Source organism: Lemur catta, chromosome 20, assembly GCF_020740605.2.
Source record: "Lemur catta isolate mLemCat1 chromosome 20, mLemCat1.pri, whole genome shotgun sequence".
Classification (NCBI taxonomy): domain Eukaryota; kingdom Metazoa; phylum Chordata; class Mammalia; order Primates; family Lemuridae; genus Lemur; species Lemur catta.
Genome location: NC_059147.1, coordinates 11,250,552 through 11,277,933, shown reverse-complemented (window position 1 = coordinate 11,277,933; position 27,382 = coordinate 11,250,552). Strand labels below are relative to the sequence as shown.

Sequence of the window (27,382 nt, the reverse complement as noted above, 5' to 3'; positions counted from 1 at the left end):
GGCAGAGCCTGGGCAGCTTGTGTCCCGCCCCTTGGCCTAAGCTTTTTCCCACCCGTGAGCTCGGTGGCACCCTACTGGCACCCCACGGCCTCTGCCCGTTTCCAGCTCACCCTCGTGTGCGGTGAGGGGCTGGTGCTTGGCCAGTCCGCACACAGCGAACGTGCCGGCCGGGCAGGGACTCCACGTTAACAGGCTGCCTGGGACCAAGCGATGGCTTCTCAGATGACACCTAACACACCAGCACCCACAGGAAAACACAGAAAAACTGACTTCATCAAAATGAAACATTTTATGCTTCAAAGGACACCTTCAAGCAAGTGAAAGAACGAGCCAAAGAATGAGAGAAAATACTTGCAAGTCATGTATCTGATAAGGGACTTGTGTCTGGGACACAGGAAGAATTCTTACAACTCAGTAATAAAAAGACAACCCAATTAAAACTGCAGGCAAAGGCTCTGAACAGACATTTCTCCAAAGAATATATACAAATGTCCAATAAAGACATGAAAAGATGCTTAACGCTGTTAGTGTTTAGGGAAGTGCAAACGAAACCACACTGAGATGCTACTTCGCGCCCACTAGGGCGGCTGTAATCAAAAAGACGGATAATTACAAGTACTGGCGAGGATGTGGAGAAACTGGACCTCCTACACGCTGCTGACAAGGGTGTAAAATGGTGCAGCTGCTTTGGAAAAAAAGTTTGGCAGTTCCTCAAAAAATTAAACATAGAGCTATACGATTTCACTCCTAAGTGTACATCCAACAGAAATAAAAACTTATGTTCACACAAAAACTTCTACTAGAATACTCACAGCAGCACTATGTAACAGCCAAAACGTGGCAACACGTCCCCAAGCTGAGGACCAGATAAACGCAACGTGGTCTATCCACACACGGGAAATACTACTGGGCCGTGACAGGGAATGCAGTACTGATCCACGCTACAGCACAGGAGAGCCTGGAAAACACGCTGCCGAGTGACAGAAGCCAGACAGGACCACATACCGCGTGATTCCATTTGTGAGACGTCCAACAGGCAAGTCCAGAGACGCAGGCAGACTAGGCGCCAGGGGCTGGGGGCAGGGGCAAGAGTCACGGGTGACCGCTGATGGGTATGGGGTTTCTTTTGGGGGCGATAAAAATGTTCTAGAATTAGACAGTGAGTAGTGATGGTTGCATAACCTTGTGAATACACTAAAAACCACTGAACTGTGCACTATAAAATGGAGAGTTTTATAGTATGTGAATTACATCTTAGTAAAAAAAATTAATAAACTGACTCAGAACCCATTCCAGGTTGTCATCAAAAGAGAAATGGACAAGCAGAAAGAGTCTGTTATGCAATGCTTTTCAGCTTCATACAGGTAGTACATATTTATTGAAAATTCTCTTCACCGACAATGGTGAAATCAAGACCCCAAATTACAAAACATCATGGCAGTTGATACTTATAAAAATAAAGCAAAGGTCTATGTTTCACAGATTTGTGCAAGTTTCCTTCAAATCTCAGTCTGCCCTTTCATCAAAAAGGAGATTATGGAATCTGTGTCATTCCCCATGATGTAATAGTAAAAAAATTGCATTCCATTGACCAAAAAAAAAAAAAAAAAAAAATAGCTTTGTTTCCAAATAGTACAAGTCTTTAAAGTGACTTTTTCCCAACAATAAATATAGAAAATAGCCTTTAACAAGCATATCTTAGCTTGGTCAGGTTGCTTCATTTGTTTAAAAAGTATGTCCTTCCTCTCAGGTCCGAAGGGCCAGTCGGCCTTCCCACGTGCTCCGAGTCCTTGGTGCTGGCAGCTGCTCGGTGTCTCACTCGAGGCTGAGTCTCGGAGTCCCTCCTGCAGGGCCCACGGCCACAAGATCCTCCGAGACGTACGAGCCTCCCACCACCACAGTGGGGAAGCTCATTTAGAATGGCCTCCAACAAACCTGCAGCTGGAAACTGCATCCCTTTTCAACAGGCGGCTCCACGGAAGCCCTCCACAGCTCTGCCTGCCCACCAGAGCCGTCCCCGCAGGCACTCTCTGGCTCACAGTCACCCAGCCTGACAGTCACACGGATGGGGTCTTTGGTGGGTGAACCTGCTGCATGAGCTGAGGGCGCTTGACCCTGGGCTTCCTCCGCTTCGGCCTACTCTTGGCTTTGTTGATTTGTACCACGAAGAAGGCCAGGACCACCATCGCTCCCAGGAAGGCAAAGACAGGAATGGTCTGGCCCACCTCCTGGTTGTAGCGGCCAGGCATTATCCCTGCAAGCGAGCAGCGGGAGGACAGTCAGTAATGCCACAGAGCTACCGCTATGGCCTTTTTCGATGACAGCTGGATTCATCAGAAACTTCATTATCCAGGCTTGCAGGGCACATATCAGTTTTAAACCTCAGCTAAAGCAAGCCAGGCCATTAATAAAGCATGGATGAGAGGCAGTGCAGCCACGCTCCCCACGTGCTCAGCAGGAGCTTCCCTGCGGGGGAGGAGGGCATGGCGGGGTCTATGCTCCTCCTCCCTGGGCTCACCACAGACAGATACCAGGACTGGCCTTCTGTCACAGAAAACTTACAATAAGGGACCCAGAGGGTGCTTTCTGTTTCCCTTAAAGCAATGGAAAAAGGACATGTCTCAGTCCAGGGGAAAATGAGGGGTGTGCTCGTGTTGGACCAGCTGACTGGGAGGAAGAGGAGCGTGGCAAGGCAGTGAGGTGACAAGGACCACTGGCTATGCCCTGGCCTTCTGGGAAGCCCTCCATGGATGGGGCGTGTGAGTGAAAACCAGAGTGGCTACTGGAGGACCCTTGGTTTAGAATGTCAATAGGACTTTGTAACTGAGCAGTGCTGAGGGCTCCAGAATTCACCAACATCAGTGCATCCTGCAACCCACAGGCAAGGCCTTCAGGATCTGGCCGCCACCACACAAAGCTCCCAGGTCCTTGCACCCTCCCAGGGTGAGACTGCATGGGCTGGGGCACCCGATCCTGATCCCCAGAGTTCCTGGCCAAGTCCTGGAACCCAGAGAAATCCCCACTGGTAGCTGTAAACTCTCTGGAAGAGTGCAGGGGTTTCCACAGCAAAAGAGCGGCCCACGCTCTGCTGGAAAGACTTGGTACCAGTTGTCCCAGGTAAGGGAGAAGAGCATGTCGCAAGTAATCTATTCAGGCCAAAGTCTCTGTCTACGGAGGGGACAGTATCGGATCACCTAAGGGGCACACCCCAGCTCAGTCAAGCCCCACCCCAGGCGGGCTAGGACAGAGAACTGGAGGAAACCTCCAGGCTGGGGGCTCAGGGCGGCTACTGCCAACCGGTGGGACCCAAACCAGAAGACAGGCGTCCCTTGGGGACATACTATGTGCTTTGCAGAAATTGCATAAAGAGTATGCAAGTTACTCTGAAGGATTTTAAGTGTAACACTTGGTCATTCTAAAAGAAATTCAAATTTGAAAATCTATGTAAAATTTTCTAAGAGAAACAATGACATCTTAATCTTTTAGCCCTGCTTTTGGCCTTGCTGATTTGTACCACAGAAAAAGCCAAGACCCACTGCTCCCAGGAAGACAAAGGCAGGAACAGTCTGGCCTGCCTCCTGGGGGAGGGAAGATGACTTTGAACAAAATTCAAGATTTAAGCACAATAATAAAGCACCTAAGAACTCACCTCCAGGAATGTCCCAGGCGCCACTTTCTCCAGGGGACAAAGGTCTCACTTGAGGGCGATTCGATCGGAAGTTGGGTAACACCACTTTGTCCAGGTCGATGGAGAGTAACTTTTGATGTTTCCAAAGATTACTTCAGGAAAATGGATTTAAACAAAATTAAAATAAGCAATTGTACTAGCCGAGGAAGTTAGCCAATATCTTAAAAAGAGTGAGCTAAACAGAAATGTGCAATGATGTTTCCATCTACATATACCTAAATGCCACTGTATAGCAACTGTGGTGATGACCACTGCCAAGTCTCCAGAGAGAAATGCCAAAATCAAGTCCCTGCTCATAAGATTTTAATATTCTGAGGAGGGATCAGTTCTATTGGGTTTATAAGATTGCCAACAGGAGGTTGTTTTTGCTGAAAGTTGGAAACACTGCCAAGCAATGCAGAAAGGTGTTCCTGCTGAACTTCTGGAAGGAGGCTGTGGACGGGGGAGCAGCAGCCTGGTAAGCGGACACGGGCCTGGGGCCAGACGGTGCCACGGAGGCACCGAGCAGCTGGAGCCTGGTTTCTGATTAACGCGAGGCACACAGTGAAGGTGACTCCATGACCACCATACATGAAAAGTGGGCACAACGGTGCCGGGAACCAGACACCATCTTTGTCCTCAAGGAAACCAATGTCTGGAGGAAGAATGTGACAAACATACAGGTACCCGATTGGTGGAGTGAGTCTGAGTAGCAAAATTTGGGAATCAACATCTGCCTTGCCGGCAGGGTAGGCTGACAACCCAGTGAATGTGTGCTCTGTAAAAGGCCCTGCACTCTTCGTGGTAGCACAGTGGCACCATTAACGTTTAGATCTCAAGAACCCGTTCAGGCCAGCGTAACTCAGAATGGAGAGTACAGAGAGGCTGACACGCTGTCAACAGCAGCAGAGAGCTTGGGAGGACACCTACATTAGGGCCAAGTACGCGAACGGAAAATCTGAATACTGCTCTTAAATGAGGGAAAACAGAATACAGTATGTTTGCAAATTATGAACTTCCTATTTTTCTGCTGTTCATTCATTTGGAAACTGTCAGCCTGTCTCTTACTTTGGGCGAGTAAAAGCAAAGATGTCCAGTCCCATCAGTAATCAGACTGAAGGTCCACGAGAAGCTGGCAGGTGACTTTTGACTGAATCCAAATTTTATAGAACAAATCCTTTTAATAAAGGGATTTATTTATTTATTCTGTGAAGTTTGGATTCGGTCAAGGGGCCACAGTTGGGGATCTGGAGGGCCACACGTGGCCTTGAGGCTGGAGGTTCCCCACCCCTGGGTCTGTGAAGAGGTTTCCTAGGCAGGAAAAGAAAGAAGCTGCCACCGGATTCTCCCAGCTGGACGGCTGCCTGAATGCCAACAAGTATTCATTGTAACCTGCTCTATTTTATAAGATTTAACTTTACAATTCAGGCTTAATCAGTCTGAAAATTAAACCGACAGTGTTACGTTATGGAATCAATGACATTTAGGATTATGACTTTGCAGCTGAACATACATGGGCTGTGTTGTCACTCCTGCAGTGCCATCCTATTCTGGAACTTCATTATCTGCTGATGGCCCTTCCCAGGGAGGAGTTGTGCTAAGTCCACTTGCAAAGCCACTCGGGACTCTCCCTGCGCGCCGACGGAGGGCGGGGCCGATGCTCCTGCAGCTGTGATACGCGTGGATACCCAGTGCTCAACAAAGAAACCGGGAAGATGCCTGCCCACTCCACACCGACAGCAACCTGCCCTCAGCATGGGGCTGACAGACGCCTGTAGCTGTCTACTTGTCTCAAATCTCTTTGAGAGATTCAGAATATGTCTCAAACTAGGGCTCTGAGGACTGAGAATAATTTTCAACAAGATGGGAAATGTGAGATAAATGTGAAACCCAGCAGAGTATTAAGGAGAAGGAATTACTGAGAGTGACCGTGAAAACTAAATTCTAGGAGCTGTACATTATCAACTTCCTTGATGGGCCAGTTCAGTATTTGATGGATTATTTGACGTGGACTGCTAGATACCAGAGGATATTGTTATCTGTGTCTCAGAGTCCTGAACAATACTGTGGAGAATAATTGGGTTTCTGGAACTTTATCTAACACTGACTGTCCACTGAGTATGAAATGCTGACCATGGCTGGAATATAAAATCTGGTTTGAATGCTAGAATAATAGAAGATTATAAATAAATCAAATGCAAAAATGAAAACTTATCAGAAATTTTTAAATGATGGAATATTAACTGGAATGGAAAAGTACTCAGTAATTAAAGGTTCAGGAAGAAAATTACTGATGAGAAGACAATGTGATGATTCTACAATTTTGCTGGTTTCTAAGCATAGTCTAAATGAAGACATATGGTCACTAAGTGTTGTATTTAGCACTTTCTGTTTATGACAAGTGGTAAAGGCAGAAGCAGAGCTCCACCGCCCTCCCGCAAGCATCTCTCCTCATTACAGCATAGATGGTGGTGCTGTTCTGGCTCCCACCCCTGGGCCACACCAACACTTCTCCACGGCTGATCCACACACAGTGCACTGGCAGCCTCGAGGTGGGGCGAGAATGCAGGCAGGCAGGGGACCACTCTGGAGAGGAGCCTACTGCCCGAGGGGAGTAGGAGGGGAGGGATGGATGTCAGAGCCAAGGGGGCTGGAGGGAAGGGCTCCTACGTGACAGTGGAGTGAGATGTGCCTGCCTGGCCAGGAGGACAGCTCTGACAGCTGTCCCTGGCTTTGCCCTCTTCTCAGGAAAGGCCCCTTTCTCCTTGTATTGTCCTGCTCAGGCCAGAGGCGCTCAGAGAGAAAGAAGAGAGGGTGCGATCTGGAGGAAACAGGGACCAGCCACATTGCACTGGCTCACCCTGGCTGCAGAGAGAAGCACCAGGGCTAACTCCAGGGTCAGCTATGGAAAGAGGCCGACTTGACGAGATAAAGCAGCAGACTGAGCAACGCTTTCGGGGTGGCACACAAAGAAGTATAATGACACACAGACATAGGTCACGGCCTGCCATCGGAAGAGGGTGTTTTCTCCCACAGTCCTAAGCAGCACAGGGAGTTGACAGCACAGAAGCACACTCTTCCCAGTCAGGCTGCGACAGCAAAACCCACACCTACAACAGCACAGTCTCAGCCCCCAGGTATAAGAGAAGAAAGGACTTATCTGTGTTTTATAATCAATATCTCACATGGAACACAACTGCACACGGTGACATGCAATGCCCCAACCAAAGGAGTCAGAGCTTCAGTTCAAATGACATTACTCCACTGGATCACAGCTTTTTAAATAAGAATTAACCAAATGTAACCAAATGTGAATTCTCTCTCCAAAGCACTTTTTAACGCAGGATACCACCAAGGAGCACATTTCTAAAGGTCAATACGGGGGCTCACTAATGTCAATAACCATCACAAATGACAAGTTAGAAGATTTGATTATTTGATAATGATGTCAGTAAAATTCCATTCTCTCCTACAAAAAAAGGAATGACTCATAAGCCCTGCAGAAAGAGCAGAAAGGCGCATGCAGACACTCACCTGGGTGCTGTCTCGTTTAACGGCTGTGGCTTGGCCCAAGACAAGTGTGGACAGGCTGGCAGAGGCCGAGGTTTTGGATCTCCCAGATGGGCCTCAAGAACCTTGGAGTACCGATGCAGATGGTTTCCTGTGGTTAGCAGCAATATCAACAAAAAAGGAAATAATTTCTATTATTAAAATGGAAAGGAACAAAATACACCTTATGAGTCTGTCTGTCTGTCTGCTTTCCTGCCAGCAGGCCCCCTGTGCTCTGCTCAGCTGTCTCCACGTGCTCAGGAACCACACCTCCTCGGTTCCTCCCAGACAACCTGTGACTTTCTTGCTGAAGGTGGGCGAACAAATCAGAACTGTTCCGTTTCAGATGGCCACACCATGTGCCCATCACTGGCTGGTCAACCTGTGCTGACCGCTAGCTACATGCACCAGGCCACACTGGAGGAATCTAACCTATAGATAGGCTGCATAGAAAAACGTTTCTCTCCTGAAGTATTCAATCTGCATTTTCAAAATTCCTTATATGTCTTAGATCTGTGCCATCCATCACTGTACCCACTAGCCACAGGTGGCTACCAAGCAACTGAAATAAGGTGTTACATATTTAAATAATATTTTTCACATACTAGGCTAAAGTGTCTTATTAAAATGAATTTCACCTATGCTTCTTTTTACTTTTTCATGTAACTCCTGGAAATTCTAAAATGACATCTGTGGCTCACATGAGTCTACAGTGGACAGTTCTGTGAGGATCAGAACATTAGGGACTTGCAGGCACTTTCCCCTGGCCCTACTATGTGCAGAGCGGTTGGGGCCCCACAGAACCAGCACAGCCTCAGAATCGGGTTTCAGGCTCCACTGCATGGCCACCCGGGTGATCTCAGGCAGCTACTTAAATTCTCCGAGCTCCTGTTTCTTCATCTATAAACTGGAAATAATACTATCCACTTTCACAGGATTACTGAGAGGAGTTAGTGAGGTAATCCGTGTAAAGCACTCCCAGCCTGGTGCCTGGTACCCAGTGAGTGCTCAAAGACGTTGGTGATTCTTCCTGAAGACCCCTAGGGGCCAGTGTCCTCGTCTGTGAGGGTGGAACAGTAAACATGGACTGGGAAGGGCATGAGCAGTCGGAGTGGGCCTGGGAAAGCACCTACACACAGGGCTTTCAATAAATGTCCCTCCTGGGACACGAGAATGGCCCCCTGAAGGTGAAGGCCACTGCGTGCGGGTCCCCCTACAGCCATCAAGAAAAACCCTCAGTGGCTCATGACACCTGGCTCCACCTGCTGGCAAGCACAGCGCTTTCTGCAGCAGCACTGTGTGAAACTCGATCCGATTCCTCTCCCTGGGGCGTTGTACGGTTCACTCACCTTCCATCCTCTCTGGAGTGATGGAGCCCACTCCACTGGGAGGGCGCTGCCGGTCCCCAGAATGACTGAGGCTGGGAGGGGTCACCCCGTAGGACGTGTACTGAAGGAGGGCATCCAGAAGCCAAAAGCAGTCTGCAGAGTCAACAAGCATGCTGGTTAGGAATTTGATTCTTTTAAAAAGATATCTCTACAGGAAAATAAAACATAAAGTTAGCTCCCAAAAAGGGGGGGGAAATGGGAGCTCAGAAGTTAGCAGTTCAGGTCGAAGTAAACCTGACAACATTCCTGATTCCCCTGTTCTCACGAGATACGAATTCTCCACAGGCAGCCCCAGCCCACCCAGCCCAGCACGCACAGGCTCGACATGACCGTGGGCTTCACTCCCAGCACCCCAGGGCTCCAGCCAGGCAGGTCAGCACCACTGTCCACTGGGCCGCACTTAACTGCCCAAGCACCACACTCAGCTCTGGACCCCTCACGGACAAGGACAGAATGGAGCTCATCTGGAGACGGCAAGACCATGTGACACCCACTGAGAAAGGAATGGCCTTGGGAGAGGGCTCAGTGGCAAGAGGGAGAGGAGAGCAGGGGACCACCGCTCCTGCAGTGCTCCAGGGGCTCTCCTGGGGAGGAGCTGGGTGCACAAGGGGCGGGCACACCTCCAGGGAGGTGAGGGCGAGGGCAACACAGACGGGGAGTCTATTAACTTGAGCTGGGCTTTTGTCAGGGGTCTCCGATCGCTGAAGTGTGAAAGCAGAGAATGGTCACTTTGTTTTTAGGGACTTCTTGGCTATCAACACTTCCCAGACACAACGGAGCCTTTCCATCAGGAGGCTGAACACACTGACCCATACGTAAACTTGGAATTTTTTTTTTATTTTTATTTTTTTGCTGGTGCCTTTTGAGCACAGGGTAAAAGCTGGAATTTCTGTTGCCATCTTGTTTCTCCCTGTGTCTGCCCACTTCGAGTCCCATTAACATCAACTTGGACTAGACGATTCATGAGAGAAAAAATGCCATTAAGTTCTTTCTGTCACTAAAGAGCACTTCTGGTCAAGTGCTTAAAGCCCCTAAAAGATCCTAAAAGCTGCCATTTGAAATTTAAGCACCAGGTCAGTCCTCTTAGGTATTTAAAATTTTAATAAAGACTCCTTATTAGGAGGTCTCAGGTCTTAAAATAAAATCTCTGTGGAAATAAAACATTAATCTTTTTTCAACTGTGATTTTAACCCTCACTTTTGAGTTTTAGAAAGACTAATCATGGTCTAAGGATTTACCTAAATGCTAGGAACTTGGTCAACTTCAAATAAAAATCAGAGTGCAAACGCGACTCTCCGTGCACGCTCTCGTGCCTCCTCCTTTTCAGTTAAGCTGTTCACTGTTTGCCAACATCAGGGTGTAACTCACCCACCTCCCCACCTCCCCCAGTTCTCCCGTGGTCATAGTGAGTTACAAGATTAGGTTCTAACCCTGGTTTTGTCATCATTTTACCAAGGTAAAAACGTGTAACACTTTCACCATTCCAGTTCCTCCTTTATAAAATGAGAAAAATGAAGTCTGTTCCAAGCTCAAACACCCAAATCTGGAGGATGCATCAAGAGAGACTGAAAAACAGGAGAGGTGGAAGAGGACTAGTTTGTGCCTTCTTTGCCTCCCCTTCATGCCTGAAGATGATAACAAACACTCCTCACTGGCAAAGGCTCACAACAGCTCCAACTCCCCAGTCCGGGAAGAAGGCCAAGAGCGGCCGCCCAGGCAGCACCGCTGAGGAAAGCGTGGGTCAGAGCAGGGAAGGGTGCCCCCACGTGGCAGTGCCCACAAAGTACAGACAACCCAGACGGCTGCCTGGAAGGGCAGAAACCAGGTAAGTCAGGTAAGGGGCCAGGGTGATCCTGGCCTCCACTGGCTCTGCCGGAGAAAAAGCATCACAGCCTGGCCCGTGAAAGCAGTTTTGTTTTGCTTAATAATCATGTCCAGATTTAGATATCTATCAATTCCCCAGCATCTTATCAGTGTCTTTCCAGGGACTAAGGGAAAAAGGATTTCTGTGCCAAAATCACTAAGCTTAATCTGTTTTTTTCCTACCCTTCTGTCGGTGACTGTCATCCAAGCAATTGGAGTCTCCATACAGTACAATCCGGCCTCCACCGTCAGCTGGAATCTGATAAAGTCCCAAAATGGGGACATTTTCAACAACTGCCGTTTCCTGCTTTAAAACTTCCAATCCTGAAACACAACAAAAAACAGCAATGTGAGTTTCTGTTGAGCAATGAGTTATTTTCCAGTTGCCATTTGAGATTTAATCCATGTGGCCAATTAAAAAATTAGCAAAATCTAATATACAATCAAAACTGCAAACTTTTAGGATAGGAAAGCAATGTCTCAGGTATCATTAATTTGGGCTTTAGCAAAATTTACTTATATGTGTATTTCTATATCCATCCTCATTCATTTTCACTTGAAATCATGGTACATAATATTTACAACCCAAAAGGTATCACTTCTCCCCTTTCTATCCTGAAAAAACAAATTTCTGTCCCCTCTTATTATGCTGAAAGGCCCATCTTCAAACTGCCCATACAAGGGGCAGCCAGCCAGCAGCTCTTACAAAAACCCACAGGTATCTCTACAAATAGTTATATACACTGATACCCAGGTTTGGTGTTTTATTATTAAATGCTAAGATAAATGTAACTGATTTTAAAAAGCTTGTCCACATAATATTTTCAATTTAGATTTAAGATATTACATTGATTTCACAAACAGACATGCTCCAACAGCACAGCCTTCTTAATTTAAAATGCTTAATGAGTCAAGAAGTAAAAAAAAGTATACATGCCACGGGCAGCATCATGGGTGGTACCATCAGATAGTCTAAGTCTCTGCCCTAAAGCAAATGCTTTCCTTAGCACTAAACACGACACACATCTTCATCGGAATCCAGTATGGTCTGTGTTGAAAACATCTAAAATGTCTGCAGCTATATAAATGCAACATTTCCTGCTCTCTGTGCAGAAACCCAGTAGGAGGTGAGCAGAAGAAAAAACATGATTTCCTTTGGAGGGAGGGAAGGACCAAGCGGTCAGACAGATGAAACAGGGAACACATGCTGCCTGCCATTTGGCCGAGTTTTGTTTCTGACAACAGGATCTTTTCTAATCCAGCATAACCCAAATTCCTATTTTGTATTCAAAAGATTATTCAACTTAAAGTTTTTATGGGAATAAACAGCCTCTTAAAAAGGATTTCAAGGTAATTAATTTTTATTTGTAGACTGTCCCAGAACCCCAAAATGAAGTATGCATTCTTAAATCTACTTTTGATCCCCCACCCCCACCCCAAAACAATTACATGCCAGAGGGCAACCAGCCGACGGGGAGAACGCTGCTCTCACCCTTGTTCATACCCAGTGCCAGAAGTGACGCTGCCTGTGAGAAACTGCTTTCGGAAAGAATCACTAACCCATGGTAAACCATGCCAAGTGACTGTGAAAACATAATCATTACGTGCTTAAGTTTAAAATATAGCCCTATGAAATGTATCTATTCACTGATTGATCCTGCTTTGACAAAAGGAAAAACCCTCTTCCAGGTAATAAAATAGATGCTATCTTGCAGTTGCAAATACATAAGTTGAAAAATCCTACCTTTTCCTCATTTTCAACTAATAAAACTATCCTTAACTTCCAAGTAAAAAAAATAGCAACCATTACTACGGATGGGCCCTATCATTCTGAAATACATAATATCAACTTGCATGAGGAGAAAGATCCACCTTGCACATTTCCACAAGCCTATGGTCTGGGGCATATAACAGTATCAAAGCTCTCAGAAGAGGTGAGAGTAGATACACATGGTTCAAAATAACAAGTCTGGAGTGACAGGTGGCAGAAGGATGTCCTGTGGTTTCTGCTCATTCGTTCTCACTTTCCTGCACCTGGCCGTTGGGAAGGCAGAGGTGGCCCAGCTCACTCCCACTCCTCCCTGGCTCACCGGGTGGGCTCTGTGAGCACTGAGCACACAGCGGTATCACAGATACCAGGTCTAGGGGAACTGGCATGGTGCCATGCTGGGTGATGTCTGCTTACAGGTGAAGCAAAACTGAAAGCCAACACCACTCTTAAAAGAATTTTAAAACGCTACTCTATGCAGTTAAGAACTTCAAAACATGGTCAAATTTTTCTAAAATCTTAGTAATCTGGCAATCACAGAAGCAGAACAATTCATAAGTAGCAACAGAAAATTCAGGTAACTATGAAGTAATTTGTAGTTTTTCAAAAGCTACAAATAAGTATTTTTGCCCCTCTCCCGAAGGAATTTGATTTCTTTTGTAGTGGTCACTATACATAAATACATATACACAACCACACACACACACCCCTCTAAAAACTTATTCAACTTATCAGCAAGAGGCTGTCTTATCTATCTTTGTACCTCCCAGAGCCCCTTCCAAGAAATCATGTCGTCATGCCTAAGGTAGGTAACATACAAATAATATTACAATAAATTTTAAAAGAAACCAAAACTTCTAACGGGTATGGGATTTCTTTTTGGAGTGATGAAAAGTAGACAGTGGTGATGGCTGCACAATTCTGTGAACACACTAAAAACCATTGAATTGTAAGCTTTAAGAGGGTGAAAGTTATGTACATAAATTATACGCAATAAAGCTGAGGAAGGGACTGAGGGAGGAAAGGAGGGAAGAGACCAAAAAGCCCATGAACAGCATCTTTTACCTTGGTCCTTAAAAGTCTGTGTTATCACTATGCCATCTTCTGGAAACTTAGCGATACTGCACCCAGATGCATAGTACACTAGAAAAGAGGTGTTCCAAGTTACAGGAACGCAGAAACACTGTCATCAACAGTTATTCATTCACCCAAAATGCATTCTTTAGACTTTATGTATTTTTTAAATTATTTTTAATCTTAAAAAAGGAGCTACTATTGGCTTGTCACACTTAAACTACAAGAAATCACCTAAAATTCAAGTAAAAATTATTATTAATATAAAGTTTCTGAATAGATTTTGTAAGTCAGAGCAGGCAGAGACTCCAAACAACCTAAGTAGAGACTTAAAGAATTATTAACACTAATTCTCAGGATGTTGTTCTAGAAACTAGCTACCAAAAATTTATCTGTGAAGAAACTTTTAAATGAAAAATCCAAAGTTAGTTCATAAACAGAACTTTATAATCAGAAACCTATGAAATATTTCCTATTTGAAACTATACATAGTACATAAAGACTCTTTTAAGTAGCACTAAAATTAGGAATCCTATATAAAATATTTTCATTTAAAAAATCTGGACAAAACTAGAGCTTTACAGATGTCCTTTTTGAGAATATCAACTAGTTCTTTCCACAGATTCGAGCATACTGAGGAATCACGTCATTCCCTCTCAGAAACTTAGACTGCGGAGGTGTGTGGCTTTTGCTCTCACACCTGTGGGAACGCTGTGCCCTACTAAAACACAAACACAGAACCTACTGTCGTGGTTTGCCAAGGTAAACTCCCCTTCGTACAGGCCGTCGCTGAACCCCATATTCCACACAGACAGCAGCTCATTCAGAGCTGGGATATTGGATCCTCCAGTATCCGGCATCCACCACTGCCTGTAAAAGTGACGAGAGGCACAGAGAACAAAAGGATTAAGACACTCCACGTAGATTTAGTCTTTTCATGACAAAATTAAATTTTTCCGGTCACAATCCAGTCCATCCACACTAAGGTTTCAACTAAAACTAACTGGGTTTGAGTAATACTGCAAATGTAAACGCTTCAACCAATGGTGCACAATAAACTAAAGATAAACTTATTTTATGAAATGAAAATCAGCACTGAAATGCATCACATGCTAACTGCTTAGCCGAGACCTAGCAAGACGCAGCGAAGGAAAAGAGATGAGAAGGAAGCTTATAAAAGTTCAAGTCACAGACTCTAAAGAAAAAAAAATCAAAATATAAGGGTGATATATTTATAATACATTGTGAATCCTTGATCTCAATGTATTATAAATATATATTTATTAGAAGGAAATAACAGTTCCTTTGGTGCATTAAACTTGTACATATTCAGTAACAGAGATGAGAGGATGGAGACCTCAAGGACCTACGACCAACAGGAAAGACTTATAAAGCCTCTAAATCAGTGCTCAGAATCAATACGAATCTTACTCACTTCACAAGCAACTTTCAAGAACATCTCCGCTATATTAAGAAAGAGCTTTTTTCTAACCTAGCTCTCTGAACCTGTCTCTGCTAACTTTAAAGACCACCAACAGGTCAAATAGTCACTTAAGTATTTGCTGAGAAGAATTTCATTCCCAAAAGTCACATTTCTTATTGAAATATCAACTCTTATTAGTACCTTGTGTTTTCATCATAAAACTTCACTTTCCTCATAACAGAAGTGTTGTACCAGTCACTGAAGACAACAAGAGAAAGGCCATTGTCCACATCCCTTCTTAACTTGGCGATCTCTTCGGGGAAGTACTCCTCCTCACTGTCCACCATTAGCAAAGTTCCTGACAAACAAAGTGCCACGGTTTGAGAACTGTCACCTCCCAACAACAGGATATCACTGTTTCAGCAACACAGCATTTCACTGGGGCCACAACTCAAGATACTGACTCCTAACATTTAGGTTTGTGCCACCCTGTACCACTTCAAAAGGGGATGAAAAATAAAGGAGCATGGTCCAATAAAACATAGGGACCAACTAACGGAGATCTTCTGTTTCCATTTGTGGTGCTCAATATAAAGATTTTTCACTTGCTATAAGAGGGATAAAATATAGTGCTAAAGTTTAAAGGAAAAAAAAGAGTACAAAGGTCCCTGACTCCAATCAGCCGACAGTTCAGTACTTTAGTTGAATGGCATAGCCATCATCACCAAGTAGGAATGTTCCTCATTCTGTTTCAGAGCCTCATCCCCGGCCTCTGCTAGGACACGGAGCCCACACACGTGCTCCTTTGGCTGGCCTATCGTTGGAAACTGGGATTCACTTTTCAAATGTTAAACAAACATCCAACTTAAGCAGAAAGAACATCTGGCTAGCACATGGCTGCTGCTCACCATACTGATTGGCATCAAAACACGTGAAAGGGGAGCCGAGGACTTCCACAAAGTAGCCCATGCTTCTCAAATGCTGGTACATATCCCTGAAGTTTGTGTGGATGTGGTCACCATTCCTGAAAAACAACAAGCCTCGGCATTAATATGATCAATCTCTACTGGCAATAAAGGTGTATCTAGCCACAGGGCCATCTCTGCAGGAGCACTGCATCATCACCAGCAGAGAAGACCTGGGATGTCTGGCTCACTGGAACAGGGGTCAGCCTCCCCAGACCTGCGTTCTCTGGGCTGGACATATGGAAATGGGTGGTAAGAGGAAATCGTGTGCATGACATGTGCACAAAAGAAATAAAATGATGACAACAGAGAGCTAAAGACATGTTTTTTAAAGTGCACTGGAGCATCACTTTAGTGGTGGCATCTGTGTAAACTGCTGGCAGCCCATCTGCATCTAACAAATGAGCTTAGCACATGGTCATGGGCATGCAGGGACACTAGGACAAGCCACCCGGGGCCACACAGGGTGAGTGCACTGCAACGGAAGCATATGAATAGCTGGCATCCCTGCTACTGATCACCTCTCCATCCCTGTCCCTCCCAACTGTGCTTACTTTCCCAGGGGACACTCCACGTACACTATTTACCCCAATGTCCCCTGGGAAACCCAGGGGTCATGCCATCCCCACCTCACAGCCCTCCAGAGCCCAGCTCCTCAGCAGCACTTACCCCACGTGCTCTTCTGCAGGCCCACGACCTCACCCTGGTCTATCAACCTCCCACCTTCTTGTCTACCTGTCTCTGGTCTGAGCCCTTCCAATCTGTCTCCCAGGGACATCTTATTTTAAAAGGCAAATCTGACCCTAAAACTATGCTAGTCAAATCTTTCAAAGCCTCCCTTTCCCCCACTTTCGGCATGGAGTCCAAACTTAGTCTAAATACTAAGACAGAAATGAACTTGGCTCATGGGCCGAGAGAAAGTTGGCCCAGCTGCCCTGCAGGTGTAGGTGCAGGCATGGGCACAGGGAGGGCTGTGTGAGGACCCAGGGAGGGAAGCAGCCCCAGATGCAGAAGCACCGTGCAGGTCACACCAGGAGGTCTGGCCATGTGAGGAGTCTGAATAGGTAGTCACCGGCCAGCTAGAAGCAAACTGTGATGGAATTTATTTTTGAGATTATCATGGCTGCTACACAGGGAATGGAATTTAGGGGAGCAATAACCACAGCAGCGACACTCATCAGGCTACTGACGCCATCCAGGCAAAAGACAACGACAACTTGGACTAGGCTGGGAACAGAAGAGAAGGCCCAGCACGGAAGGATTCAGGACACAGTCTGAGGGTCAGACTGATGGGATCTGCTGACAGACTCAACGGGAGAAGCAAGGGGGAGAGAGCAGTTAAGGAGGACTTTAAGGTTTTTACTACACAATTATTTAAGTTTCAAGAGAAGTCAGGCTGCCCTAAGAGCATAACAAGGGCCTGTAAAGTCTAGGGGCCACGAGGGTCCAAGCTTAATGAGAAGCTGAGCAATGTCTCCTTCCCAACAGTCACGGGAACAATGGCACCTCGTCCCCCCACGGCAGGACCAAGGAGAAGCAGAACATCCAAGTGTGGTGCTTACCAGTCCAAAGGGTCATTCTTCATCCTTAAGTTATCTCTGGGGAAATAGCCCGGTGGATAGCGGAGATTGTGGTACTGATCCCAGAGAACTCTCTTGCTTCGTGGGGGAGTAGGAATTATCTTCACCTTAATCGGGAGCTTCACTGTTGAAGTCTGTTCTGCACCATTTTTTGACTAAAAAACATTGAAACTTGAAATGCCTTCTCTGCCCAGAAAAAAATTTTCAGGTTTTAAAAAATCATTTCTATTTATCAATTTAACCCAAATAATCTGAACATAAGAATTTCCAATTACAAACATATGATAGAACATTCATGTATCACAATTAACTGCTTTCCAACACTTAAGAGTTTAAGACTTAAAATTTAAGACACTTTCTGAAAACGATTAGATTAACCCTACATTTCCTTTTGGAGAATATATATTTCTGGTGCACTCATTTTGAGCTTGAAATCTGGAACAAAATAGTGTTCTCCGCTGCTGTGCAACAAGAGAACAGCAAGCACTATCAGTCATGTATTGAGATGATTTTTTAAACTCCAGTTGCTCTGGAGGCCCTGGAGCCATCAGTCATGGCCATCAAGGCTAATCCCGTCTGTCAATTGTACTTTGAGAGTCTAGGCATTAAGCCTGCCCACCCCCTTCCTGGCAGGTGACGATAAAAGGCTGAGAAAAATAAGCCACTTCCCTGGCATGTCCTTACTTCTGTCTCTGCTGGGGAAGCCACGGTGATCATGACATGGCCCTGAGCAATGCCTTCCCAGGAAGCCGCTTTCTTGGTCACAGAAATGGAGATGGCCAGGTAGCCTGACCAAGGCCATAACACTGAGGAGTAAGAGAAAGCGACTTCAATGTTGTCTCCATTCTGTGGCAAATAGGGCTGCCAGTCAGGCTGCAGGAAAAAGAAACCAAGAAAAGGCTGAAGTGAAATGCTAAGAGAGAAAACATTTGAAAATTTGATACATTTCAATTCCTAAATTATCTAAATCGGCTTTTGAGAAACATTACTTTCAATAGGATAAAATGAAATTTATATACAGATACCAAGTAACCTATAACCAAAGTAACCTATGGACTGCCTGGAACATACCCACTACAAAAGTCTAGCAACCACTATTTCTGATGGCCTTTAATTTTATGAAGACTTCTTTTCCCATTATAGGAAAAAAAGAGGGGACATGTGCCAAAAGTTCCTTGATGAAGAACTTTTATCTGAGTAGAGAAATTATATAAATGAAAACTGTCAGATTGAGGTTAGATCCAAATTAGTTGTACACTTAAAGAATTATATTAATTGAAAGCAAAAAAATGACATCAACACCAGCTGTCCTCAATCAAACTCTGAAGCTAGTGACAGGTAGCTGTAAGGTGACAACCCTCTCTGTCCCTCCCAGGTTTGAGGAAAGCAGAAAAGAAAGCTCAAGTGGAGACCATCTGGAAGAAACATGAATGAGCTCTTAAAATTAATCAATATTTCAAACAAACCTAAATTACTTATTTCCCTCACAAGCCACATAGCAAGAACATATTCCCCAAGTGAATCAGCACAGCAAGAAAATCATTCTGGAAAAGAAAAATATTTATAGGGTACAGCATCACAAATAATGAGGAAGGAAAGGGACTTTTAATGAATGTTCTTGGGACCACTGGTTAGCAAGTGAGAAAAAAGTTAAACTTTTATCCATCCCTATACCACATATCAAATTAATACAGGTGAAAAATTAAATATTTAACAATCATATAAATGAAAATGAATAGAAAAATAAAACTGAGATTTTATTTTATCTCTGGAGGGATAAGTTTCTAATCTTTGAAATAATGGGAGAAATCACAAAAGATAAAAATTCAACTACACGAAATGTAAAACTTTTACAGAAGAAAAAAATTAAAAATCATTACGATAAGTAATATTAAAGGGAAAGGAAAAGAATAACCTGGAGGAACATTTTGCATAAAACACAGCAACGGTTAATTTCTCTATGACATGAAGATCTTGTTAGGATTGACATAGAAAAATCCCAATTCCAGTAGAAAATGGGCCAAGGAAATGAAAAGGTAATTCACATAAGAGGAAATACAATTACTAACAGTAAACACATTCAAAGATATCCAGCTCACAGATAATTGAAGTGCACATTAAACAAGATGCCCATTTTATCCCCTAAATTTAAAGCTGAAAGATATACCACCTAGAAAAGCCAAATGTCCATCAACAGATGAATGGATAAACAAAATGTGGTCTAGTCCATAGAATGAAGTGGAACTCAGCTTTAAAAAGATGTGAAATACAGATCATGCTACAACACGGGTGAATCCTGAAAACATTATGCGGAGCCTGACACCAAAGAACAAATGCCGTACAATTCCACCCACATGAAATGTCCAGAACAGAAAAACCCACAGAGAGAAAAAGCAGACAGGTGGTTGCCAGGGGCGGGAGAAGGAGGGAACAAGGAGTGACTGATAATGGGTATGAGGTTTCTTTTTAGGGTGATAGGAATGTTCTAGAATGAGATGTTGGCATAATCTGGGGAATATACTATAAACCACTGAACTGCAGGGTGAATTTTATGGCATGTGAATTATATCTCAATTTTTGAAAAAAGCAGAAAAAGATGTTATCACCCAGTGCAGGCCTGACGGAGATATTTTGCCCCTGAATACCACTGGCATGCAGTATAAGCTGATGGGACAGAATTCTCTGAGACAGAATTTGTTAGTATGTGCCAAGAGCCATAATAATGTCCACACCCTCTGATTCAGGGAGTGAATCCAGGTAGTTTACATTAGGGAAATAATTCAGAAGAAAACAATATATGTAAAGATATTCAGTGAAATCTTTACAGTTGAAAACCACCTAACTGTTCAAATGGGGAAAAAGTAAATAAATTATAATTTATCAATTCTATATAATATTAAATAACCATTAAAAAGTACACTGCTACTGTGTAGTTACATTTTTATATGTTTATAATATAATGAGAACTTTAAGAAGACTGTGAAGTTTTGCCTACTGCACAAACACAACAAGAATATGTATTTCAGATAAAGGCTGGAAAAGAATATTTAAAAACTAGAGGCTATGTTAGTGTGCTGGGGCTAGAAGTGAGTTTTCTATTCTTTTTCCCTATCTTTTATTGTTGTGATAATGTCTATGCAGTATTTTAAAAATTTATAAAAACAAAATTCAAAAGAAAGGCTATACTTCCCAAACACAAAGGCCAGTCTATGCTCATTAAGGAATAAAATAATTACAACTAGGCCTTTAATTATAGCTGGAAAATTGTATAGATGAAGAATCAAATGTGATTAGTTGAATCAGGGGCCAAGCTAAAGATGCCAAAGCAAAAAAGTAAAACTGATTTCATTAAAGTATACCCTGACTTATTCTGTAAGGAACTTAGTAGTATAACAAATCACTACTTCTAATAGCCCTGGTACCCTAGACAGGTAAAACAGAAACTTTCCTCTTTCAACTTCAGGAGAAATAACTAAGGCATAAAGGTCAGGGCCATGTCTAAGTTCACCACCAAGACAGAGAGAAGTTTCACCTTATCTACAATTCTTCCTGTGACTCCCATGCCGTTGAGGATGGTGACATTAACAATTGTTGGCATTCCTCCATAGTAGATGGGTTGGGAGCAGTAGGGCCACATGTAGGGACATTCAGTCAGATCTATGTAGCTGGGGCTCAAACTGAAATAAAGAATACAACGTTAGAGTAGACCATATTAGAAAACTACAATGAGGCAATACAACCATGCAGGAAAGAGGTAACATAGCAGACCTGAGGTTCGCAAGGGCCTGCTTACATGGGTGCCCTTGGCTGGTGTCTGGGAATGTGGCTTTGGAATGCTCCTGTGCTGGTAAGGTCGCTGTGCCAGCCCACTAGACTGTATAAACAGCAGGATGTGTGGGGAACACCTCTTTCCTTCTGCAAGTCTGAAGCTTTGGTAGTTATTGCTGGCAGAGAATGAGTATATGACCAGCCCTAATGGAAACCTTGGACTTGAGTCTCAAGGGGGCTTCCCTGGGCAGAAATACACCGATGCGGGGATGCAGTTCACTGCTGGGAAAGGGGCCAGCTCCGTGAGACCCGGCCTGGCAGGAGGGAGGGGGAAAGCTTAGGAAGCCTAAGCCTGGATTTCACCAGACTTCCTCCATGTGAAGTACCTTTTTCCATTACAGATCGACTCTCTATCCATCCTGCCTGTGCCACTGTAATGAATCTTAACTGTGAGTACAAGCACAGGCTGTGTCCCACAAGTCCTTCTGGGAAAGCACCAAGCCTGGGAGTGGTTCTCGGGACCCTGACATAATTTGTGTCCGAAGTGCTGACACAAGTGTCTCCCCCAATTTTGTTTGTTCCACATTTTCCCCTTATCTGAAATGACTCTGTGTTGGGTTAATATCATTCCTAGCATAGCAGCAGTGTCATCTATGCACAAGTGAAAAGATAGGTAGGAGGCGAGTGCTTCAGGTAGGACATGACCCAAGACAACCTCACTGGGAACATCAGTGAATCTTGCTCATCAAGCTGCCCCTGAGTGCAGTGGGCACATGACTCTGACCACCACTCTATCTTACAGAAAACCCAGAGTATCTTCAGGGATACTGTGATTTCCATGGGCAGTTATAATTAATACATAACACAGTTAGTAATTTAAAATAGACACCATCTAATTTTAAAAATCATCTGTGGGCTAGCCATGAGGCTACTACCACCAAAAGTACCTCTTCCACCTGAAACACATTTGTAAATTTTGCTAGTACTTGTGCTCTGTAAACAGTTTAATTCAAGTAATAAGATTCAACTAACAAATCAGTATTAGCAAACAGAATTCAACATCATATTAAGAAAACAATACACTAAAACCAACTGGGATTTATTTTAGGAATGTAAGATTGATTCAATATTGGGAAATTCATTACTATCATAAACCATAATAATAGGTCTAAACTAGTCATATGATTACCTTTATAAATGCTGAAAAGGCTTATAAAATTCAAGGCACAGTCCTGACGAAAAACACTCAAGAAAATAGCAATTGAGGGATAATCTCCTCCTATGATCATATATATCTCTATATAGACAGATATATAGATATATATACACCTTAGTCATGAAGCCCGCATCTTATTTAATGGGAAAACAAAAGAGGCATTTCCACTCAGATGAGGAACAATAAAAGGACACCCAATACCCCCACTGCTATTCAACACTGTGCTAGAGATACTAGCCCACACAACTAATCAGAAGAAATCAATAAAGCCTTAAGTGGTAAGGAAGAGGTAAAACTATTTCCATTCCATATGATATATGTTAGCATACCTGGAAAACTAGAATAAATAATCAAAATAACTTAAATAATAATCTAATTAGGTAGTAGGATATAAAACTAACATACAGAAATAAAATCAATCAGTTACAGGATATAATAGAAAACCCCACCTACAATGGCTACAAAAAGATTAAATACTTACACTTACCAAGAAATGTGTAAAACCCATAGGAAGCTAACTGTAAAAACCTCCTGGAAGACACAAAAGGCTTGAACCAATGGAAACACATCATCCTCTACTCTTGGAAAACCTAACTCAACATTTTTATAAAAATATAACTTCTAAGTTCATTTAAAATTTGATGCAATCCCAATAAAAATTCCAATAAGCTTCTTTCATGGAATTAGATAAGTTGATACGAAAAGTCATATGAAGAAAACAAACAGCCAAGAAAACACTAAAAAAAAAAAATTACAAGGGGAATGAACCCTACCCGACATTAAACACGCCAGGAAGCCTTTCAGATAGACCAGTGGAATGGAATAGAAAACCCAGAGATAGACCAAAATACATATGAAAATTCAGTACATGGTAAAGACAGCATCTCAACTCACTGCACGGAAGATGGACTTTTTAATTGGAGCTGTTTAACAAATGGGTGGTCAGTTGGCAAAAGAAAGAATTAGATCCATACCTCATGTCGCAGATGAGAATAAACTCTAAATGGATCAGGGAATCTCAAGTAAATAAAAGAAAGCAAACAAGTATTAGAAGAAAACATGGGTAAATTTCTCTTTTACCTCACTCAGTGCAAAGACAGACTTTCTAGGACTCAAAATCCAGAGGTGTAACGACAGCCAAAAAACTAACAAACTTGACTATTAAAAAAACAACAAAAAAATATATGGCAAAAAAGTTGAGCATTCTGTTGGCGAGGCTTTGGGGAAACAGCCATTCTCTCACACTGCTGGGGAAACACAAACTGGCATAACCCTTCTGGAGGGGAACACAGCAATACCTAACAAGGCTACCTGATGCACTTAACTTGACCCAAGAATGTCACTTCTAGGAATTACCCTGAAGAAATTCCTCTAACAAAACTAAGATATATAAGCACGAGGTTATTCATTGCAACAATTCATAATTACAAAATATTGGAAACATCTTAAACACTCATATGTAAATAAATAATTGTGCATTGACATGATACAGCTGTAAAAAAGGAAGAAGAAAAATCTCTATGCACTGACATGCAGTGATTTCCAGGATATTGTTAAGTGAAAAAAGTAAATTGTAAATGAATATCCACAGCCATGCTATCCTTCTGTGGATCTGCTCGTGTGCAAAAGGGAATTCAAAAACGATAAACCAAAACCTAATGTGACTGTTACCACAGGGGTGCGTGCAAGCAGGGTGGAGAGAATGGGAAAATGGGAACAGTTATACCTTCACGTGCAGTTCTGACCTTTAGACCCATGGTAATGTTCCAACACCCAATGACTAGTTGAAATCAACCAGGATTAGAGGTAGGGGAGCAGGGAATCCAAAAAGGAATACAAATACTAGCAAACGAGCCTACCTTTATTAAAAATGAACAGCAAGAGAAGAACCTAACTAACTCTGGAAAACAGTATGACTACATTCTGTAAGGCTAAAGATAAAAAAAGCACTATCACAAATACTGTATTTAGTAAATGTGTTAGTCATGAGGGTATGGGTTAGCCATTCTAAAGCTATTCGATATGTATATACTAGGACACAGCAAGTAAGTAAATAAATATATATATCGTGGATAACGAGAGCCAGGTTTCTCGCTGTTGCAGAAAGGAGTTAGAAACAAGGAGAGGGAAGCCTAGAACGAACACTGTGATGTTAGGCAGACTCAGGAGACAGTATGAACTCATGTTTCTAATATATATACAAATGGGCAGATACAGAAATAGGGGAGAAAAAAAAAAAAGAAAGAAAAAAAAAAGGAAATAGGTACACATGTGTATATACATATATTTTCTACATCTGTCTGCTAAAGAGCCTAGAAACAGCTATAAGCACAGCAGCTCTGAGTACACCTAGTGCCCAGGTCTGGGTTTTTGAACACCATTCTGCAATTCAAGGAACAGAGCTGCCTGGAGAAAGAACTGATACCAAGGCTGCAGCACGGAAATACATCACGGGACATCCTATGCTGCCAAAAAGAAAAAAAGTGCTCAGAAAATGATAAAGATGTGCTGAACAGACACAGAAGCCAACTAGAAGGAGCTCCCAATAGCCACACCTGGGACAATTTGAGAAAAAAACTAAATAATGATGTTAATGGATTATAATCCATAGAGTAAAAAAAAATCCATGTGTCCATACTGACATAAATAATTGAATAAATAAATAAACAAGAGAGAAAGGACAGCTCTTCCCTCCAGCAGAATTCCATTTAATAAATGCAGAAGGAATAAGGGAAACAGAAAATCATCATGTGTCAAACTTCTTAGTAGTAAGTATTGTAGGCAAGCACTATCAATGGATGCCAAAACCAGTGAGTGGAAGTATGTTAAGAAACACAATCATCTCAAAGCGTATCTCCACAAGATACTTAGCAGTCACAAAGGGAAAACTGGAGCTGTACAGTGGACACACCTGGCAAATGCCATCACCGAGATCTCCTGTTGCAGGGGCACAGCTGGCTGACACTTCCAGCTGCAGCCCTCGAGATCCTCCACCATGTCTGTGCCAAAGCCACACTCCCCCCAGGCTGCTCCTAGCTGATGACTAAGCACACACATAGTGGGTACTCAGGCAGACCCATTCCCAGGCAATGCGGGGCTCCTCCAAGAGGTGACTCTGGTTCAAGGATTTCCCATTAGCCAAAACCTTTTTAGACCTATGCTACCGCCTGAGGCTTTCTCCCCATGCTCCTTTCCTTCCTCACTCCACAGGTGTCAGATCAGCACCACAGTCCTAAAACTCTGTGTCTACTCCCAATCCCTTCCCTCTATCCTTCATAGGCCTCCCTCCCCACAATAAGCTCTTGAACTTCTAATCCCATCTTGGCGTCTGCTTCTTGGAGGATCCAGACTGACAGACCACATTAATCAAATAATGAAAATTAACACCACCAGTAATAAACCAAAGAAAAACTGGGGAACTGTCTGTGATTACAGAAGACTAAAAAGACACGACAACTTAAGTGTAATGTGGGATCTTAGACTGGATCCCAAAGGACCAGAGTGGGACAATGGGCAGAATCTGAACTAAGTCTGGAGATCACTCAGCAGTGTTGTATCAATGTTAATTTCCAGGCTTGGAGGCTCATACCGTGGTTATGTAAGATGTCAACATTAGGGAAAGCTGGGTGAAGGATTAATGGGTTCTCATGTACTATTTATGAAACTTTGTTACAAATCTAAAATCATTTCAAAATAAAGCGTGAAAAAAAGTCTTGTTAAAAAGATATAACATCAGGGCCGGGCACGATCCTAGCACTCTGGGAGGCCGAGGCGGGAGGATTGCTCGAGGTCAGGAGTTTGAGACCAGCCTGAGCAAGAGTGAGACCCCGTCTCTACTAAAAAATAGAAAGAAATTATCTGGACAACTAAAAATATATAGAAAAAATTAGCCGGGCATGGTGGCGCATGCCTGTAGTCCCAGCTACTCAGAGACTGAGGCAGAAGGATTGCTTAAGCCCAGGAGTTTGAGGTTCCTGTGAGCTAGGCTGATGCCATGGCACTCTAGCCAGGGCAAAAGAGGGAGACTCTGTCTCAAAAAAAAAAAAAAAGATATAACCTCAAACTAATCATAAGAAAACATCAGATAAACCCACAGTGAGAGACGGTCTACAAAATAAGTGACTAGCATTTTCGAAAGGATTCAGTTATGAATGAAAGACAAGACAAATGAAGTGTCAAAGGTCAGAGCAGATGGAGATAGACAGCTAACTGCAATGTGGGGACTGGGCCCACAGGCACAAGAGCTCAAGGAGGACTGGTAATATGTGCATAGTCTGCAGATTAATTGCAGTGTTCATCTGTTAGTTTTGATGGTTGTGCTACAATCATCTAAGATGGTGACATTAGAGGAAGCTTGGGCCAAGGGTATATGAGAACTCCTTTATATTTCTGCAAAATTTCTGTAAATCTAAGATTATCTCAAAAGCTTAAAAACGTTAAAAAAAAAAAAACAAACGCAAATGCTTATTATTTTTAACCATTTTATATTGAAGATAATAGAACATCAGTAAGTCAAAAGGAGTTACCAGTCCTGCCAGCCAGCACCCTAGTAGAAGCAGCAGCAAGTTTTAAACTCTCACTGAATGCCCCAAGTACTGTGATAAGTGATCGTTTTTGAGGCTAGTATTCTGTGCAGAAGGAAGCGCCCCTAAGAGCCCAGTAAAGAAGAGAAAGGCCTACTTAGAGGTACAGCGTACTGACCTTGCCTGTGGTTTGTAGCTGTTGAGGATCTGATAGGCTCTGAGCAGATCAAGCTTGCCATGGCCTTGCTCAAACATGTTGACACCAGGAAGCCTCCGGGCTGACGCGATCAGGGCCTGCTTCATACTGGCAGGATTCACCAGCTCACGTTTTTGGACTGTGCTGGGGGAAAAAATGAAGCATTTGCTCATTTTCTTTCAGCAAAAGAATGAAAACCAGATTATCTATCCCTAACTTACCAATGTGCAAACATGTGGCCTTCAGTCTAGTTCTGTATCTAATAGGAGCTTCTTTGGTTGAGCCCACGTAAGATGAGAATGAGCACCTACTCATTTCTGTACTTGCCTCAAGACCAACTACTTAGCAACCAACTTCTATAAGGCTTTTTTGAAGTCACTTACAGGCTAGTGCCTGTTTATA

The 27,382-nt window shown here is 43.3% G+C and overlaps 1 protein-coding gene across 1 annotated transcript in view; it reads right to left on the bottom strand.

Moving 5' to 3' along the window:
- Positions 1–1,347: 1,347 nt before the first annotated feature.
- The window catches only part of MBTPS1 (membrane bound transcription factor peptidase, site 1), a 55,536-nt gene continuing 29,501 nt past the window's right edge, over positions 1,348–27,382 (bottom strand). Inside the window, exons 11-23 of the mRNA XM_045533218.1 lie at positions 26,963–27,124; positions 20,810–20,954; positions 17,962–18,150; positions 17,260–17,432; positions 15,641–15,756; positions 14,934–15,090; positions 14,055–14,179; positions 13,301–13,378; positions 10,651–10,791; positions 8,566–8,697; positions 7,202–7,328; positions 3,650–3,780; positions 1,348–2,254 (exon numbers count right to left, since the gene is read on the bottom strand). Coding sequence (XP_045389174.1) covers positions 2,058–2,254; positions 3,650–3,780; positions 7,202–7,328; positions 8,566–8,697; positions 10,651–10,791; positions 13,301–13,378; positions 14,055–14,179; positions 14,934–15,090; positions 15,641–15,756; positions 17,260–17,432; positions 17,962–18,150; positions 20,810–20,954; positions 26,963–27,124 — 1,873 coding nt within the window. The 3' untranslated portion in view covers positions 1,348–2,057. The remainder of the gene's footprint in view (positions 2,255–3,649; positions 3,781–7,201; positions 7,329–8,565; positions 8,698–10,650; positions 10,792–13,300; positions 13,379–14,054; positions 14,180–14,933; positions 15,091–15,640; positions 15,757–17,259; positions 17,433–17,961; positions 18,151–20,809; positions 20,955–26,962; positions 27,125–27,382) is intronic.